Source organism: Dipodomys spectabilis, unplaced genomic scaffold, assembly GCF_019054845.1.
Source record: "Dipodomys spectabilis isolate Male_0828 unplaced genomic scaffold, ASM1905484v1 ptg000517l, whole genome shotgun sequence".
NCBI lineage: Eukaryota > Metazoa > Chordata > Mammalia > Rodentia > Heteromyidae > Dipodomys > Dipodomys spectabilis.
In genome coordinates, this window is record NW_024871194.1 from 863,181 (window position 1) to 883,245 (window position 20,065).

Consider the following 20,065-nt stretch of genomic DNA (forward strand, 5'->3'; position numbering starts at 1 on the left):
GCGGAATCGAACCCAGGGCCTCATGCATGCAAGATAAGCACTCTACCACTGAGCCGCCTTCCCAGCCCTTTTGCTTTGCTTTTGAAGCCCTGAATCACCAAACTTTGAAGAAGGGGCCGAGGGAAGAAGTCGGAGTAAGTTCAGAGAGACTTCAATGGCCTCCCCCACCAACCCAGCCATCAGGGGGAAGCAGCCCTGTATTTCTGGGTTCTTAGGAGCCTCAAAAAGCTGGGACAAGCAGCAGTGCTGGCAGGAGCCAAATCATGGACCCCAGGGGCAGGAGCCGGGGCGCCAGGGGCTCAGGCCTGTCATCCTCGCTCCTCAGGAGGCTGAGGCCTGAGGATCGTGGTTGGAGGCCAGGCAGGGCAGGAAAAGTCCAAGCACCCAGCAAAAAGCGGGGAGAGGGTGGAGCTGCGACTCAGGTGCTGCAGCCCTGAGTCCAAGTCCCAAAGAGGACAGCTGGGTCCCCAGAAGACAAGAGCACACCCAGTTGGAGGTTGCTGTGCGGCGTTCCCCTCCCGCGCTGGGGCTGCCACCCAACAGCTCCCCGGGGAACCAGGCAGCGGCAGGGGCGGGGCCCTAGCGGCGGGAGGGGCGGGGCCCTAGCGGCGAAGGGGGCGGGGCCCAGCGCGGCGGCAGGGGCAGGGCCCAGCGCGGCAGGAGGGGCGGGGCCCAGCGCGGCGAAGGGGGCGGGGCCCAGCGCGGCGGCAGGGGCGGGGCCCTAGCGGCGGGAGGGGCGGGGCCCAGCGCGGCGGGAGGGGCGGGGCCCAGCGCGGCGAAGGGGGCGGGCCCAGCGCGGCGAAGGGGGCGTGTCCAGAGGGCGGGGCGTTGCCGGCGTCCAATGGCTGCGCAGGACGTCACTTTCCGGCGGCGGCGGCGGTGGCTGCGGCGGCGGCGGCGGCGGCGGCGGCGGCCCGAGGCGGCGGCGGCGGCTCCGGGCTGTGACCCACGCGGCGCGCGGCCCGCCCGGCCTGCGGCGCGGTCCCCGGGCGCGGTGGCACCATGCCCTTTGACCTCCGGAGGTGAGTGCGGCGGCGGCGCGCGCGGGACCCCCCCCCCCCGACCTCCCCTCACCTCACGTGCGAGCTGCACCCCGCGACCCCTGCAGCCCGCGGCCTTCCCGCCCTGCCCCGCCCCCGGGGTCCCCCCTTCACCCCCCACCTGCACCCCAGCGCCCCCACCCCCCAACCTGGAGGACTTAACCTCCCTGCAGGGCCCGGGGCACCCCGTCCTTCTTGGCGGACCCCACCCTGGCTGACAGGTGGGCCCCCCCTCCCTGCACCCCCGGGGGGGCCGCAGCAGCAGCTGGAGAGGCTCAGATTTCCAGAGCCTGAGGCTCCCCCGCCCCCCACCAATGCCCTGACCCCCCACCCCCACTTCCCACAGGCCTGTCCCTATGGAGGCCTGTGTCCAGGCCCTGGTCTTGGTGTCTGCGTGTGGGGGGAACCTTGTGGGGAAAGTGGGGACCCCCCCTCTCCCCCAAGCCTTTGGTAGGGTTCACCCCAGGGGGTCCGGCTGGCTGCCCTGCAGGTCTGTCCTTGGCTTTTTGTTTTTATTTTTTTGCAGTCGCCACAATGGTTGGTGTGGGGGGGCGCCTGCCATGTCTTCGTGGTGGGCTTTGGGGCTGGGCCAGGCGTCTGGGAATCCTGCCTGAGAAAAGGGGGTCACCACTAGCTACTGAGGTGTGCTTTGGACCCCAGGCTTCGTAGGAGGAAGAACTGGATTCGAATGCTGCCTCAACTCCCTTCATCAGAGCGGCCTGGTGGCTTCTAGCAGCTAGAGAGGGGCAGACTCTGGAGTTCGGGTTCTCCCTTCCCCCTACTCAGAACCTTCTAGGCCTCTCAGTTTCTGTCCTCTGCAACAAAGAACTAAAAATAAAGGTTTCCCCACCTGTGGGTGCCCGGAGACACCTCTAGTGTCTGCGTGGTCTGCAGCGGGAAATGTAAGATGCGAGTGGGGGAGGGGCTGCCCATATCTCCCAGGTCTGGAAAATGGGGAACCCACTGCTTCAGTGTGGGTGAAGACAGGGCACCCAAAGTCATGGGGTTCAAGCCTGCTGTTACCCCCTCTGCACAGGGGTGCACTGTGGGGTCTGGGCCTAGCAGAGGTTATGGGCCTAGGACCTTTTGACTAAGCTGACGTGGGTTTCTACCCTGACCTGGGCACCAGTGCCATCTGGCAAATGAATGCCAACTTCCTGCTCCTTCTAGGCAGAACTGAGACTGGCATACCGTTCCTGAGACAAATACCTGCAGACTCTGGGCAGTTTGGAATCAAGAATCCCCACCCCCACCAGGCACCAAAGGGAGTCTTAATTTGGGGGGTGCTAGTACTAGAGCTTGGACTCAGGGCTTTATGCTCTTATTTGATTTTGGTTTTTCACTCCAGGCTGGTGCTCTACCATTTGAACCACATCTCCACTTCCTGCTTTTTGGTGGTTCATAGGGAAGGACTCTCATGGACTTTCCTACTCAGGGCTGGCTTTGAACTGTGATCCTCAGATCTCAGCCTCCGGAGTAGCTAGGATGATATGTGCAAGCCTCTAGCACTGGTTAGGTGGCAGCAGCCCTGATAAATGTTTGTGCCAAGAGACTTGTGCCACCATTCAGGGTGCCACAAAGCCTCCTCTTCCTGGGGCTGACATTGATGGTTCCTGCCCCTTCCATGGTCCCCTGTATGCACGCACCAGCCTGGGGCCTGAACTCCGGGCACCGGCCCTGAGGCTTCTTTTGCTCAAGGCTGGCGCTCTACCACTTAAGCCACAGCTCCACTTCTGGGAACATTAAGAGTTTCACAGACTTTCTTGCCCTGGCTGGCTTTGAACTTGGATCCTCAGATCTCAGCCTCTTGAGTAGCTAGGATGATAAGGATGAGCCCTGGGTGCCCTGCTAAGTTCCAGTGTTTTGAGCTCATTGGAGAAGGCCCAGTTTCTTTCTGGTCATTGAATCCATTTGCTCTCCACGTCTTTTGTGTGAGTAGGAGGGTTGGGTAGCGTGGGGTTCAACTTGGAAGTTTTGGGGGCAGTAAGGAAATATCACCATTATTTAGTGCCAGTCCTGGGGTTTGAACTCATGGCCTGTGTGCTGTCTCTGAGATTTTCTCTCAAGGCTAATGCTCTACTACTTGAGCCACAGCTCTACTTTCAACTTTTTTTTTTTTTTTGCTGGTTCATTTGAGATGAGTCTCAAGGACTTTTCTTGCCTGGGCTGGCTTTGAACTGGGCAATCCTCAGATCTCAGCCTCCAGATTAGCTGGGATTTGCAGGTGTGAGCAACCAGTTGTTGGCTGTTGGATATCTAACACACTCTATACTATAATTCATGAATTATGATGTTCCCAGGAGGGAGTGTGAGCTTGCAAGGGTAAGGATTTGTTTCTGATTTATTCAAGGTTGTGTTTCTGGTCCCTCAGAAAGTGCTTGGGCCAAAGTGGCCCCTTGCAAATGTCTTGTGGGTCTGAGGGAGCCAGAGGGACTATGTGATCAGGTCCTCCAGCACTCCCTTTAGTACCGGTGTCATTGTCATCAGCAATTGGTGGAGAATTCTGCATTCTTTTCTTTTTTCCCTGCTGGGATCTAAGCTAGGATCTCAGGCATTCATAGTAAGAATTACCATTGATGGACCCGGCAGGCTCTCTTCTCTCCCTTTGCCCTTGAATTTCCTTCCTCCTTTTTTTCCCCACTTTGTTCATTTGTGCTGGTACTGGGGCTTGAACTTGGGGACTTTGTGCTCTTGCTTTATTTGTTGTTGTTTCTGCTCAAAGCTTGGTGCTGTACCACTTGGTCCACACAGCTCCACTTCCAGCTTTTTGCTAGTTCATTGGAGATAAGTGCCTCGTGGACTTTTTCTGCCCAGGCTGGCTTTAAACTGTGATTCTCTGAGTATCCTGAGTAGCCAAGATTATAGGTGTGCACTACTGAACCTGGCTGAATTTGTCCTTTCTAAGTTGGCTTTTTTATTTTATTTACATACTTTTTTAATTGAAGGTGAAGCCGGAACTGGCTGGGGAGACATCCTGTTTCCTTTCCTCTTGTTCAGTGATTACTGATAGCTGGAAGTTGGCACCTGGTAGAACTGGCCATGTGACCCAGATCCTGGGGGGTGTGGTCCTGAGTTCCGGCTGCCCTGCGGGCCACTGGCACCTGCCATACCCCTCCCCTTGTGGGCAGGGCAAGAGGACAGCCCTGGGGTTGTCTCTGGGTTCCCTGGAGCCCGAGCCCAGCTCACGCCTGTTATCCTAGCTACTCAGGAGGCTGAGATCTGAGGATCAGGGTTCAAAGCCAGCCCAGGGAAGGAAAGTCCAGGAGACTCTTATCTCCAATAAATCACCAGAAAACAGGAAATGGCTTTGTAGCTCAAGTGGTAGAGCGCTCACCTTGAGTGGAAGAGCGCAGGGACAGCGCCCAGGCCCAGAGTTCAAGCCCCATGACCGACCAAAAGAAAAAAAGGAGGTGCAGCAGCGGCCGGCTTCAGCAGCCCCCTCTGCAGTGGAGACCCCAGGACCCGGAAGTGCCCCTCCCCGCAGGGGGCGGGGCTGATCTGGACGGTGGCAAGGTTAGGTGACATGTCCCCCAGGGTAGAGAGGGCAAGGTGGCCATGTTGTGGGGTTCGGTGTGAAAGGAAGATGTGGAGCCCCCTATTAAGAATTTTGGGGGTGCTCACAGCAGAATGGCGGGCACATTGGAGCCCCTCTGTGTTTGGGACCCGGTGTGACAGAGCAGGTGGCTGGCCTGTAACGCGGGCTGCCTTCTAAGTGGTATCTCCCCCTTTCAGAAAGACCCAGATCGCCCCCCATTCTCAGTACCCACCCCCACAAGCTAGCTTTGTTGTCTTCAGCCAGCAGTTGGGTCACAATGCTCCCAGAATCAAGCCTGCGTGGCTTGTGACCCCTCCAACTCCCCCATAGGCCCCACACCAGGCAAGGCTCAGCCAGGACAGGGGACCGTGAGCATGGTCACCCTCAGACTAACCAGTGGGAAGGCCTGCTATTTATTTACGTGTGTGTGTGTGTGTGTGTGTGTGTGTGTGTGTGAGATGGCTATGGGCCTTGAACTCAGGGCCTGGGAGCTTTTTTTGCTTAAGGCTGATCTCTACCACTTGAGCTACAGCTCCACAGCTCTTTGCAGATTAATTAGAGATGAGTCTCCACTAGCTTCGAACTGTAATCCTCAGATCTCAGCCTCCTGGGTAGTTAGGATTGCAGGTGTGAGCCACCAGTCCCTGGCTTTTCTTTTTTTCTTTCTTTTTTTTTTTTGGCTAGTCCCAGGGCTTGAACTTAGGGCCTGGGCATTGTCCTTGAGCCTTTTTTTTTTTTTCTGGTCGGTTGTGGGGTTTGAACCCTGGTCCTGGGTGCTGTCCCTGAGCCCTTCAGCTCAAGGCAAGCGCTCTACCATGTGAGCCACAGCGCCACTTCTGGTTTTCTGGTGGTTTATTGGAGATCAGAGTCTCATAGACTTTCCTGCCTGGGCTGGCTTTGAATCATGATCCTCAGATCATGAGTAGATGGGATTACAAATGTGAGCCACTGGTGCCTGGCTCCCTGAATTTCTTTTGCTCAAGGCTAGCCCTTTACCACTTGAGCCACAGCACCACTTCTAGCTTTTTCTGTGTATGTGCTACTGAGGACTCGAACCCAGAGTTTCAAGCATTCTACCATTAAACCACATTAAAACTAACTTCCTTCCTTCCTTCCTTCCTTCCTTCCTTCCTTCCTTCCTTCCTTCCTTCCTTCCTTCCTTCCTTCCTTCCTTCGCTGAAGATTGTACTCGGGGCCTCACCTCCTAGGCCAATACTCTACCCAGCCCTTAGTATTTTGAGATCGATTCTTACTAAGTCATCCAAGCTAGCCTGGAACTCTCTGTTCTTCTGCTTTCACTTCCCAAGTAGCTGGGCTTACAGGTGTGCACTACCACGCCTGCTGGGGGTCTGCCGTTTCTGTTACTGTCCTTGCTCTTTCTGGGAACTTACCGGCCTTGCAACATCTGTGTTGTGCGCGGGAGTCTGAGCCTGTACTCTGGCAGGCTCCCCATACAAACTTGGGTTCACAAAGCCGGGCTGTGTGTGGCTGGCCTGACCCCCTCTTAATTTATGTTACTCCACCCAACTCTGGCTGTCTTACCCAGCTCCGCCCAGCCGTGCACAGAGGAACCCTAGTGTCTTCTTGGTGGAGCCCAGCTTTTCGCAGATGAGTCTGAGGACTCTGGTGCCGTGGCTCACGGGAGTTTGAGAAACAGCACTGCTAATTGGTCGTTGAAGGAGGTGGTAATTATTTTAATTTTCTGTCGTCAACTGCAACCTGTCGATCTGTGAACCTAATTGCATAGGCTGTGTGTGGGAAAGTGAAGCACCAGAAGAAGCCTCCTGCCCGGCTCTGGGTTTTTGTGTTTAGAAATCTTGGCTCAAGCCAGGTATGGTGGCTCACGCCTGTCATCCCAGCCACTCAAGGGCTGTGATCTGGAGGATTGTGGTTCAAAGCCCGCCCGGACCGGAAAGTCTGTGAGACTCTTCTCTCCAATGACTGAGCAAAAAAGCTGGAAGTGGAGCTGTGTCTCAAAGGGGTAGAGCACCAGTCTTGAGCAGAGAAAACTAAGGGACAGCACCCATGCCCTGAGTTCAAACTCTAGGACTGGCGTGCACGGTGCATACGCACCTACGCATGCGCACGCAAGCACACACACACACACCTTGGCTGGAGAAACTTGGGGTTTCCTGAAGCAGACAAGCATGGGTATGTAGGATGCCCCACGGGCACCCCACCTTCTGAGTGGGCATCATCCGGCCTGTGGATGGGTTCCTCCATCTTAGCTGTGGCAGTGAGCACACATTCTGAGCAGTTCTTCTTGTCTTTGTGTAGACCTAGAAGAGCGGTGCTGGAATGGGTCTTGTGCTCCTGTTTGATGGAGTTTTGAGGGGCTCCATACAGTTTCCCACAATGCCTGCCTCCATCTGCACCCCATAGCAGTGGGCGGGGCTCCCCTACTCCTCTCCCCCCCCCCCACTGACACTTGATCCCTCCCTCCCTCCCTCCCTCCCTCCCCCCTTCCTTCCTTCCTTCCTTCCTTCCTTCTTCCCTCCCTCCCTCCCTCCCTCCCTCCCTTCCTTCCTTCCTTCCTTCCTTCGCTGTGCTAGCAGCTGTGGGGTGCTGTTTCAAGGTGGCTTTGATTTGCATTTCCCTGCTCACTGGTGAGGTACAATCCTTTCATGTACCATCTGCCATCTTGATGTTGTTTAAAGTAAAATGTCTATTCAAGTCTGCCCAGATTTTGCGCTTTCTTGTTCGTGTGCCAATCCTCGGGCTTGAACTTACAGCTTCACTCTCCATTAGCTTTTTCACTCAAAAGACTGGGTACTCTTACCACTTGAGCCCCCAGCTCCACTCCTGGCTTTTTTGGGGGGTGGTTCATTGGAGATAAGAGTCTCACTGTCTTTCCTGTCCAAGCTGGCTGTGAACCACGATCCTCAGAACTCAGCCTCCTGAGTAGCTGGGATGACAGGCGGGAGCCACCAGTTTCCTCAGCAATTTTCGTATGTTGGTTCTCTTTCCTGTAACTTTGGTGGGCTCATTTGTTAGATCCAGTCTGTTTTCTTTTCTTCTTAGTCGTGGGGCTTGAACTCTGGGCCTGGGCTCTGTCCCTTAGCTCTTAGAGCTCTACCAATTGAGTTACAGCGCCACTTCCGGTTTTCTGGTGGGAATCTCACAGACTTTCATGTCCTGGCTGGCTTTGAACCACGATCCTCAGATCTCAGCCTTCTGAGTAGTTTTTTTTTTTTTTCTTCTTTGTTGGTTGTTGGATTTGAACTTGTGGCCTGGCCTGAACAAGTCTTTTGCTAAAGGCTAGCACTCTACCACTTTGAGCCACTTCTAGGTTTTGGGGCCTCATTGGAGATAAGAGTCTCATGGACTAATTGCCTGGGCTGGCCGAATAACACCATAGCACAGGCTGGGTGGTTGTTGTTGTTGTTTGGTTTTTGTTGTTGTTGATGGCACCTTTGGGAGTTCCACATACAGAATCCTGTCATCGGCTAATAGGGGTTTGTTTCTTCCTTTCAGATGTGGATACCTTTCATTTATCTTTTCCTGCCTGATTGCTTGTGCTTGTATTTTTAGTACTCAGTGGGCTGGCCTGAATGAGACAGAGCATGCGTGGCTTTTCGTGGATCTCAGTGGGCAAGCTTGAAGTTTCGCCCCGAGGTTTTATCAGCTGTGAGTTTTTCTTCAGCGACTTACATATTTTGTTGAGGAACTTGCCCTTTACACCTAAACTGTTAAGAAATTTTGTGTGTGTGTGTATATGTTTTAAATCAAGGAGGTGTTGGACTAGTTTTCAAGCCAAGGACAAATCTTGAAGACTCCCCTTCTTTTTCCCCTTTTCCCTTCTTCCCCTTCTCCCTCTCCTTCTTCCTCCCTCCCTCCCTCCCTCCTTCCCTCCCTCCCTCCCTGCCTGCCTACCTGCCTGCCTGCCTTCCTGCCTTCCTTCCTTACATCCTCCCGCCCTTTCTTCTTCTTCTTCTTTTGCCAGTCCTGGGGCTTGAACTCAGGGCCTGGGCTGGGAAGAGGCTCCCACCAGAGCTGGGCGCTGTGGTGCATCCCAGCTACTCAGGAGGCTGAGATCTGGAGAATCGCAGTTCAGAGCCAGCCCAGGCAAGGAAGTCCACGAGACTCATCACCAGTGAACCACGAAAAAGCCTGAAGTGGAGGTGTGGCTCAAGTGGTAGAGCACCCGTTTTGAGCAACGAAGCTCAAGGGACAGCGCCCAGGTCCTGGGTTAAAGCCCCAGGACTGGCATGCCTGCGTGCACACACGCGCATGCGTGTGCACATACACGCACACACATCAGGATTCAAGTCTTTAATTCTGAAGATGGATGCCGCCATTGATGGGTGGCTGTTACAGAATCCGCTAATGGGCCTTGAATCTTGAGAAAGGCCTTCCAAGCTTTGCAGAGTCATAGTTTTGTGTGCAGATGAGGAAAAACGGAGGTAGGGGGAGGTTTGGGTAGTGAGAGGAGGTTTTCAGCAAAGGGCCAAAGACACACACCTGTTCTGAACGTGCGTCTTCATTTGCATCTCATTTGCATGTCCTTTCTGTAGGTGGTGCCTGACTTGTGGATTATTCAGGTCGGCTTTACAATGACGTGAAATGCAGAGGTCCTGCCCTCCATTCCGGGAGCCGCCTGACACAGATGTGGCACCAGACACCAGCTCCGTGTTGGACGGTGTCATTTTGCCAATTAGACTAATTGCCGGGCGAGTGATCAGGGCGGGTGCAGCCGAGCTGTGGTCAGTGGGTTAATTGTAGTCAGGATCGCCCATTGATGAGGAATTTATCAGGTCGTAGCTTCCCTTATGTGTGCAGGGACATCTGTGCGAGGGACTTGGAATCAGGTGCGAGTGACAGACTTGTTTTAGCGCCAGTCCTCAGGCTTGAACTCGGGGCCTGGGCACCTGTCCCTGAGCCTGGTGCTCAGCAAGTTTGAGCCACAACTCTACTTCTGGCTCGTGGCCTCTCCTGGCCCAGCTGGCCTCGAACTGTGCGCCTCGGAGCTCAGCCTCCCGAGGAGCTAGGATTATAGGTGTGAGCACTGGTACCAGGCAGACTTGTGAGCTGAGTCTTCTCTGTCCCTTGTCCCTTGCACAAGATGTGTCCCCAGCTCTGTCCACACTGAAGTCTCTGGGGAGGAAAGAAGCATCAGGGGGTAGGAGCCATGGGGTCGGGGAGGACTCCCTTCCTGCTCTTACCCCCGCTGAAGTGGTGTAGGGTGACTCTCCCCCCCCTGGGTTAGGTGGGCATCAAGGAAAGTTCCGGGCTGATTAGAATCGGTCATCTTGGAGGCCTTAGGGCCCCCTGAGATGAGCCCAGCCAGCTCCTTTGCCTGTGGGGTAGATGATTCTAGAAACTGAAGAGGAAGCCCACAGTGCCCCAGCAAGCAGGTGGCAGGACAGCTCATTTGGATGACCCCAGCTCTGCTGCACTGAGGAACTGGGTGACCCCGATACCGGGTCGTTTGTCAGAGTTGAGTCATGCTAAGTTAACCCAAAGCAGGAGAAGCTGGGGCGCCCGCCTCTGCCCGGCCCGGCCTGGCCACTCCACAGTCACCATCGGGGCGTCCATGTAGAGTTGGGGGGGCCTGCTTAGAAGACTGGGTGGGGCCTGGCGTTGTGGGGGATGCGAACCCAGCGCTTCAGGGCCTGGTGGGTCTGCGTTCCTCTCCAGGCACTGTCCCCTGGTTGCTGTGTGTCCTCGGGCTATTCAAACAACCTTTCTGGACCTGATCTGCAAACAGAGTTGTGTGCACCCCCTCCGTTTCCCTTCTCATCACCCCCTCTTCTCCCCATCGTCAGACCCCGCCCCCAAGCAGGGCTTGCAAACTTGGGGTGATGCAGTCTTTGGGTCCTCCTACTAATAAGGGAAATTGGAATAAATGCCAACACTTTCTCTCCCCCCCACACACACTTCTTTTTGTTTCTTATATTGGTACTGGGGCTTGAACTCAAGGCTTCATGCCCTCACTTGCTTTGTTGTTGTTGTTCAGGGCTGGCACTTGAGCCACAGCTCTACTTCTGGCTTTTTGGTGTTTCGTTGGAGATAAGAGTCTCAAGGGCTTTTGTGCCCTGGCTGGCTTTGAACCACGACCCTTCGATCTCAGCCTCCTGATTCGCTGGGATTACAGGCGTGAGCTACGAGTGCTGGGCTTGCTCAGATAGTTCTGTGTTTGCATCTTGATACTGGCTCCCTGGTGGATTTAAGAGCTTTCTGCCTGAGAGAGGAACTGTCCAGGGAGAGCCTCTGTCTGTCCTAATGCACCTGTGTGTTCCTGTGCGATGCACGTGTGTGTGTTTGTGTGTGTGCAGGCACATGTGCACGCACACCCGTCAGGAGGGATCAGTTAGCCAGGGGAAAGGCAGATTTCCCAACTGCACTTCCAGATGTGAGGCAGAGATCTGATGGTTCCCCATTGCAAGCCCGGTGTCCACTCTTTCGTGGCTTAACCTCCAGCTGGGGACATCTGTGTGAGGAAATGATCAGTTTTCGGGGTCCAGGTGCCAGTGGCTCCCACACACACTCCTAGCAGGAGTGCAGAGATCTGGAGGATCGCAGTCCTAAGCCAGCCCAGGCAGAAAAGCCCACAAACCATAACGAGCGGAAAGCTGGATTGAAGATTGGCTCGAGTGGTGGAGCACCATTTGGGCAAGCCAGCTGAATGAGTGCAAAAGCCCTGTGTTCAAACCCAGATACAGTAGTATTTAAAAAAAAAAGTTGTTTTTCTGAGCAGGATTTCCAGCCGGGCGCCGGTGGCTCACACCTGTCATCCTAGCTACTCAAGAGGCTGAGATCTGAGGATCAAGGGTCGAAGCTTTGTGCAGGACTTAGGACGGGGCCTAAGCTTGCACAGGGGAGGCTGGTGCAAGGAGCTGGCTTCCTGGGGGGGAGGGGGTGCCCGCACAGGCCATCCCCCACTTTGTCCCCTGGTGGGGGTGGGGTGGGGAGGGGAGGCTGTGGGCCGGGCTGAGCGCTAGACTCACACAGGTGGCCTCGAATGTGGCTTCAATGAAGCAGAGGCTTGTTGACAAGCCAGGCTCCATTCTTACAGGTCAGGCAGGGGTCAAGGTCATACGTGCAGAGGTCAGGGTCTGTGTATGGAGTGGGTATGGGCTGGCAGCAGAACAAATGAGATGTGTCAAGCTGGGGGGCGGGGCTTTCGAGGAGCAGGAGGCGGGGCTGGCGTGGGATCAGAAGGGGGAGGGAATGGCGATTCTGGTGGCAGGCTTTGTGCCCAGTGACAAACCGGAAGGTGACAGGGCCTGGGGAATGGATTGGATGTGTTGGGTTGGGCCGATGGGAGACATTAGCAGGCTCTCTCTCTCTCTCTCTCTCTCTCTCTCTCTCTCTCTCTCTCTCTCTCTCTCTCTCTCTCGTGCTGGACTTGAACTCAGGGCCTGGGTGCTGTCCCTGAGCTGCTGCTCTACTACTTTAGTCACAACTCCACTTCAGGCTTTTTTTTTTTTGGTAGTTTAGGGGAGATAATCCTCATGGATTTTCCCGTCTGCACGAGCTTCGAATCACGCTCCTCAGATCGCAGCCTCCTGAGTCGCTAGAATGACAGGCATGAGCCCCTGGTGCCCGGCTAGAATAATTGTTTCTGTTAGGACTCTGTGGGAAAGTCCCAGTAAGGGACATTGTGTGAAAGCCATCTCTCAGTATGGCTGAGATTTGCTGGATTTCATGAAGTGGTAAGAGAAAGGGAGAGGGCACAGCACAGGCAAAGGCCCTGGGGTCAGGCAGAAATGGCTGCAGGGTGGAGCCAGGGCTGAGGGAATGAGAGGTGCAGTAAGGCTGAGACGGAGGATGAGAGCACCAGCCCTGAGCACAAAGGCTCAGAGAGGACCGTTTGGACGCCAAGTTCAAGCCCCAAGGCCAGCACCAAAAAAAGAGAGGAAAGAAAGGAAAGCAAGCGGAGGTGCAGGTGCACGCGGTGTCAGGGAGGGCCGATCAGCCTCTCCGCTGACCTGTCCAGCACTCTGGCGTGGAGGTTAACAGTCTTAGGGTTCACCAGGCACCTGTGTGTCAGGTATTTGGGGCCAAAGTCCTGGCCTGCCTTCACCGCACGTGTCTGCGCCTGTGAAGGGCGGCCAAGTGGAAGGTCTGCAGGTGGAATCGCTCAAGTTTCACCCAGACTCACCCTCCTAGCTTTTCAGGATCGCCTCCTGGGGTTGGGGGGGCTAAGGTAGCCCCCCTAAGTGCTCCCTTTGTGTGAGTGTGAGTGTGTTCCACACCCCTGCCTCCTTCCTCGTCCCTCCTCCCATGTCTGAGGTCAAGGCAGGGCCGCTCCCTGTAAATACCAGTCCACTGACGCCCGCATTTTTCCTCTCTGATTTTCCTGTTTTGCTGGGACACGGCCCTGCCGGCCTGAGGTTGGGCCAACCAGTCATTCATTCATTCATTCATTCATTCAGGACCTCTTCGCCCCTGCACCCCACCCTTGGGAACAGTCCTCTCCCCTCCTGGCCACATTCCAGGGTGGGACTTCTGCCTCTTGTGCTTTCCTGCAGCCTGAGGAAGGAGGGTTACAGGGTTCCCTGGGGGGGGGGGACCCCTCACCCTGAGGGAGAGAAAGAAGGGGGGGTGCAGGGATCCAGCACCTTGGCCGGCTTGGCTCTACCTTCTCTCGCTCCTACTGTGTGCCACAGAACCATTTCAGGCATGTGAACCAGGCAGTGGTCCTACTGTGTGCCAAGCATTGACCCTACTGCGTGCCAGGCACAGTCCTAGGTGCTGATCCTGCTGTGTGCCAGCCACAGCGCCAGGCACTGGTCCTGCTTATGTGCCAGGCATTGACCCTACTGCGTGCCAGGCACAGTCCCGGGCATAGCAGGCACGTGGATGTTGCAGCGTAAGGCTGGAACTAACAGTGCCATCTCCTGCTGGGCAGGGCTAGCAGCTCTCATGGCTCCATGTTGCAGGTGAAGGCAGGGTGGCAGTGCTGGCTGGGGATCACGTTGAAAGCCCCCCTTCTTCAGGGCAGCCTTCACACCTGTGGGAGTTGAGCTTGGGCTGATGCCAGCCCACAAGCTGGGTCTTCGGTAGGCCCCTTGGGCAAGGGTGGCCTGGCTGCGATCGGTGGAGGGCCGGCTCTGGGACTTGGTAAGTTGTCATTTCTCCAGCTCCGGACACCCCAGGCAGCGCGCTGTGATTGGCTGGTGATTGGGCTGTTTTGGCATTCTTCTGGGTTTTTGTTTTGTTTTGTTTTTGTGCCAGGCTTGGGTCTTGAACTCAGGGCCTTAGCTTTTCTGCTCAAGGCTAGCACTCTACCACTTTGAGCCACAGCGCCCCTTCTGGCTTTCTGCTGGTGAATTGGAGATAGAAGAGTCTCACAGACTTTTCTGCCCAGGCTGGCTTTGAACTGTGATTTCCAGATCTCAGCCTCCGGAATCCTAGGATTGCAGGTGTGAGCCACCAGTGCCCAGGCTCTGCTAGGTCTCTGGGCTCTGCCAGAGGGCCCTCAGTTGGAAGTCTTTGTCTTGAATTGTTCTACGCGCTTAACCTTACCTTTGTCCTGTCCCTCTATGTTATACTCCTTTCTGTTTGCTCATTACTTATTTGTGCCATCAACGAGTAGCATGTATGTCGGCACAGACATACAAGGCAGTGGGCTCAGTGCCAGGTCCCCGAGCTGTGGCAGGGGGGAGCTGGGATCTTGCAGGGCTGATGTGATGCTAATCCTGGTATCCGGCTTGGGGGGCTTGGGGGCTTGCAGCGGGGCTCCACTCAGTGGTCCAGCCCAGCAGGACACCAGCGGCTCACGCCTGGCATTCCAGCTGAGATCTGAGGACTGAGGATCATAGCCAGCCCAGGCAGCAAAGTCGAGGAGACTGTTATCTCTGATCAGCAAAAAGCCAGAAGTGGAGCTGTGTGGCCCAAGCGGTAGAGCACCAGCTTTGAGTGGAAACGCGGAGGAACAGTGCCCAGGCTTTGGAGTTCAAGTCCCAGGATTAGCACACACGCATACGAAAAAGAAAAAGAGCGGGTGGGACTTGGAGGCATGGGGGAGAATGGTGATGAATTTGTAAAATGTGGAAACCAAGGCGCTGAGCGGCTTCAGTGACTTCCAGCGGCAGAGCTGGGGTCTAAGTGCTGGCATCCACTGCGCATGCGCGTAACCATGGCGCCGGTGCTTTGGTCGCGCATGCGCATGACGATGGCCACGCTCGACCTCGGCCTTTGTCTCCCACCTGCGCATGCGTGTGTGTAAAGCAGGGACACCCTTGCTCCCGAGACGGCTTTCCTTCTTTTGCGCCTGCGTGTAAGGAGGGCGCCCTGCGCGCGCGAGGCTGTGCTTCCCATTGCGCAGGCGCGTCGGCCCACCACAGGCCAGAAGAAGAAAAGGAGGAAAACACAAAGGATGCAGGGTGCGGCGCTCACGCCTGTAATCCCGGCTACCCAGGAGGCCGAGAGCTGAGGATCGCGGAGGATGAGGTGGAGCTGTGGCTCCGGAAACAACCCAGGGGCCCCCCAGTAGATGAGTGCAGCCAACAAGGTGGCTCCTATCCACATTGTAACTTCACACATCCACTAGGAAGAATAAAATAGTACTGGCAGGGAAATGGATGGACCCAGAACAAGTCATATTAAGTGAGGTAAGCCAAGCTCAGAGAGACAATTGGCGCATGTTTTCCCTGATCTAAAACGCACTGGGACTTGATGAATTACACAGAATTCTAGATAATCACATACAGTGAAATGGAATGACACTCTTAGGGAAAAAAAGGTGCAGTGCCCAAGTGCCTCTTGTGTATTGAAAAGCCAGTCTTAGGGCCTGAACTCTGGGCCTGGGCGCTGTCCCTCAGCTCTTCAGCTCAAGGCTAGTGCTCTACCACTTGAGCCACAGCGCCACTTCTGACTTTTTCTGCTTATGTGGTGCTGAGGAATTGAACCCAGGGGCTCATGCATGTAAGGCAAGCGCTCTACCACTGAGCCACCTTCCCAGCCTTCCATGAGACTTTTTTTTTTTTTTTTGATCGGTCGTGGGGCTTGAACTCTGGACTTGGGTGCTGTCCCTCAGCTCTTCAGCTCAAGGCAAGCACTCTACTTGAGCCACAGCACCACTTCTGGTTTTCTAGTGGTTTATTGGAGATAAAAGTCTCACGGAGTTTCCTGCCCGGGCTGGCTTTGAATCTCGATCCTCAGATCTCAGCCTCCTAAGTAGCTAGGATGACAGGCGTGAGCCACTGGCGCCCAGTCTCCATGAGACTCTTTTTTTTTTTTTTTTTTTTTTTTTTGGGTCCAGTCATGGGGCCTGCACTCTGGGCCTGGGCGCTGTCCCTCAGCTCTTCAGCTCAAGGCTAGTGCTCTACCACTTGAGCCACAGCGCCACTTCCGGCTTTTTTCTTTTTGCTTATGTGGTGCTGAGGAATCGAACCCAGGGCCTCGAGCATGCAAGGCAAGCGCTCTACCACTGAGCCACCTTCCCAGCCCAAACTCAGCTTTTTTTATTCAAGACTAGTGCTCTGCCACTTGAGCCACAGTTCTACTTCTGGCATTTTTGGTGATTCATTAGAGAAAAGAGTCTCATGGACTTTTCCTTCCCAGCTGGCCTCAAACCGTATCTTTGGATCTCCACCTCCTGAGTAAGCTGGGATTACAGGTGTGAGCCACGGCACCCCGCATGACAGGTGATTCTTGTTCCTTGCTGTCTTTGGGTTCTCTGGAAGATGGTGTATGCTTAAGCACCCCAGCGCCTACTGCTCCACCTTGACCGGCAGGTATAGAGCACAAGGCCATACCAGGCTCCCCTATCAGCCTGGTAGCCATGAGTTCTGCCGCGGCCCTTTTTTTCTTCTGGGACTTCACTTTTGTTTTGTTATTTGTTTGTTTTTTGTCAGTCCTGGGTCTTGAACTCTGGGCCTGGGCGCTGTCCCTGAGCTCTTCAGCTCAAGGCTAGCACTCTGTCACTTGAGCCACAGCGCCACTTCCAGTTTTCTGCTAGTATTTAGAGAAAAGAGTCTCACAGACTTTCTTGCCTGGGCTGGCTTTGAATCGCGATCCTCAAATCTCAGCCTCCTGAGTATACTTCTCTGTTTTTGTAGCTCCAGTCTTGACACCAGATCTGCCATCAGCCATCTCTGTCCTTCAACTCTACAGCTTTCCTTTAGAAAAGTAGTCCAGCGTGACTTTCTTGGAAGTCCATCCTCGCACAGTTCTCCAGTGTGTTGCTGTTCTTATTTCTCTGAGAACACAGCTTTGGCATCTTGAGCTGACCCGAGCTGTGTGGCTCAGGAGGGCGGGGCTTGCAAATCACTTCTTCATAAGAAATTTAATTTCCTTGTAACCCTGTGTACACTGTATGAAAGCATAACACAAGGGGCCGGGAAGGTGGCTCAGCGGTAGAGCGCTCGCCTTGCATGCCTGAGGCCCTGGGTTCGATTCCCCAGCACCACAGAAGCAGAAAAGGCCAGAATGGCGCTGTGGCTCAAGTGATAGAGCGCTAGCCTTGAGCTGAAGAACTTGAGGGACAGCGCCCAGGCCCAGAGTTCAGCCCCACAACTGACCACCCCCCCCAAAAAAAAACAAAAACAAACCAAAAAACAAAGCAAAACACAAGCCGAGCATGGCTGTACACATCTGTATTCCCAGCCACTGGAAACTGCAGCAGGTGGGTGGTGAATGCAAGCCTTTTCCCAAGGGCCAATCTTGAACAAATGAAACAGAACAAAGCTCAGAATAGCACAACAGGTCTTCCCTCGAATATAGGCAGAGCAAACCGTGTTTTTTGATTACCTTCTGTTTAAAAATTAAAAAAGAAAATTTGGGCACTGGTGGCTCACGCCTGTCATCCTAGCTATTCAGGAGGCTGAGAGCTGGGGATCGCAGTTTGAAGCCAGCCCAGGTAGAAGAGTCCCTATAAGACTCTTAAACGAACCACTCAAAAACCGGAGGTGGCACTGTGGCTCAAGTGGTAGAGCAATAGCCTTGAACACAAAGAGGCTCAGGGACAGCGCCCAGGGCCTGAGTTCAAGCCTTATGACCAGCCCCCCCCCAAATATATATATATATGTATATATATACATACACACAACACACACACACACACACACACGTACACGCACTAGTGGCAGTCAGCACTAACTCACTGATTTCTCAGCCCACTCATCATCATAACCTTTAGTTGATAACATACTGTTTTGGAGCCGGGTGCTGGTGGCTCACGCCTGTCATCCTAGCTACTCAAGAGGCTGAGATCTGAGGATCACGGTTCAAAGCCAGGCTGGGCAGGAAAGCCCGACTTTGTGTGGCAGGCCATTGAGTCTTGGAGAGAAATATCACACAGCCCAGCTCCTCCACGGAGGGCAGATGGCAAGATTCCAACCTGGGGCTTTCTTTTTTTTGGGGGGGGGGTCCAGTCGTGGGGCCTGAACTCTGGGCCTGGGCGCTGTCCCTCAGCTCTTCAGCTCAAGGCTAGCACTCTACCACTTGAGCCACAGCGCCACTTCTGGCTTTTTTCTTTTTGCTTATGTGGTGCTGAGGAATGGAACCCAGGGCCTCAGGCATGCAAGGCAAGCTCTCTACCACTGAGCCACCTTCCCAGCCCCAACCTGGGGCTTTCTGGGTGGGGGTGGGGGTGGGGCTCAGAATATGGGCTCTTTCTATGTATCTGCCACAGGGTCTTGGTCATGGCTGGTCTCCAAGGCCAGTCTATACATGTGTGAAGGAATCTACTAGCAAGTTGGTGTGAAGAGAAATTCGACCAGTCATGGGACTTGAACTCTGGGCCCGGGCACTGTCCCTGAGCTTCTTTTGCTCAAGGAAGGAATCAAACCCAGGGCTTCATGCCTGCTAGGCCAGCACTCTACCACCGAGCCACCTTCCCAGCCCTCCAGCTCTTTTTGAGTGCTTAATTGGAGAGGAGAGTCTCACAGATCCCCCCCCCCCGGCTCCGGCTGGCTTCGAACTGCAACCCTCAGATCCCAGCCTTCTGTGTAGCTAGGATTACAGGCGTGCGCACCGGTGCCCAGCTTTTAGCCCTTGGTCCTTGAGCCAGTGGGTGGCGTGCGATCTTTCTGTACCCCTGAAATACTGGGTGTGGTGGGCCCCAAAGGAGGAGGGGCCGGGGGGCTTCCTGGGATGAGCTGTGAGCTCATCTTAAATCATTTGTCCTTTTTGTTTGAGAGCAGAACTTGAACTCCGTGCCCGATGCTTTTGCTCGCTGGCTGGCGCTCTCCCACCCGTGCCAGGCCTCCAACCCCACATTTTCTTTCCAAGCATGCTACTAGGTGTCCTTTGACACCTACCTCATCAAGGCAGTGCTGACCTGAGAGATGGGGGGGGGGGGTGAGGGCGGGTCTGCCAGGGGTGGAGGACGGAGGAGGAAGTGACGGTTGCTTTCTTTGGCCTCCACTTCTCGGGACAGCGTGTGCCCAGGCAAGGCCGGACTGGCGCCTGGCCAGGACATTGCCGAATGGAGACTGCATCTGAATGAATGCCTCCTGGAAAAATTTCACTTGGCTCTGGCGGGAACCAAGCGTAGCTGGAGTGTGCGCATGTGCAGCTGTAACGGGAGCGTGGCGCGGCCGGTGGGCACCCCTCTGGCCTGGGGGTGGGGGCCTGTGTGCCCTCTTGTGCCAGGCCCGGGCCCCTCCACGCTTGATACTCCATAATGATGGAAATAATGAGGTGGGGAGGGGATGTCATACAAAGTACAGCATGTGCAAAGGCCCTGGGGTGACATCGAGCTGGGACAGAGGCCTCTGGGTGACAGACAGCGTGAGCAGAGCTGTTGGGTAGGGAGGAGAAGGCAGCCAACCAACCACAGACCTTCTAAGGCCGATCCAGGCTGTTGATAAATTTATCACCTTCTTATTATAGAAAAACTGGCAATACGGAAGTGTACCTAAATGAAAAACCATCACTAAGTCACCTCTGGTCAGGCCAAGAGGACACTGAATCCTTTTCCTATGTCCTTCAGCCAGGAATGGGAAGAGAAGTCTTACTTTCTTTTCTTTTTTCTTTTTTTTTGTGCAGTCCTGGGGCTTGAACTCAGGCCCTGGGTATTGTTTTTTAAGTTTTTTTTTTTTTCCTCTCAAGATTAATGTTCTACCACTTGAGCCACAGCTGCACTTCTAGCTTTTTGCTGGTTAAGTAAAGAGTCTCATGATCTCTCCTGCTTGGGCTGGTTTAGAACCGTAATCCTCAGATCTCAGCCTCCTGAGTAGCTGGGATGACGGGTGTGAGCCACCAGTGCCCAGCTTTCCCTACATAATGAGAAAACAAGAGGTTTAGGCAGCTGGTGACGCTGCGCTAGCATCTGAAAGATGCTGTGTCACCCCAGTGCCTTTGCATATTCTATCACCATACAACTTTTCCATTCTGGTCCCAAAAGAGCTGCCCAGCTCCGGACGTTACATCCGTATCCAGGATAGGAAAACAGAAGGGAGGGCAGAGGTGCTCGTAAGCCGTCTGACTCTTTCATTCTAAAATCAAAAGTTTCCTGTGCCCAGCCAACTTGGGCTTACATACCATTGGTGACAACCATGGCCCGCTCATGTCACACTCCAGGAAGGCTGGGCATGCC

General features: G+C 54.7%; 1 protein-coding gene across 2 annotated transcripts in view; it reads left to right on the forward strand.

Moving 5' to 3' along the window:
- The first annotated feature begins 911 nt into the window (after positions 1 to 911).
- The window catches only part of Ergic1 (endoplasmic reticulum-golgi intermediate compartment 1), a 60,617-nt gene continuing 41,463 nt past the window's right edge, over positions 912 to 20,065 (forward strand). Inside the window, exon 1 of one of the 2 annotated variants that reach the window (XM_042670075.1) lies at positions 912 to 1,022. In XM_042670075.1, coding sequence (XP_042526009.1) covers positions 1,003 to 1,022 — 20 coding nt within the window. In that variant the 5' untranslated portion in view covers positions 912 to 1,002. The remainder of the gene's footprint in view (positions 1,023 to 20,065) is intronic. The other variant, XM_042670076.1, reaches the window with a different exon arrangement.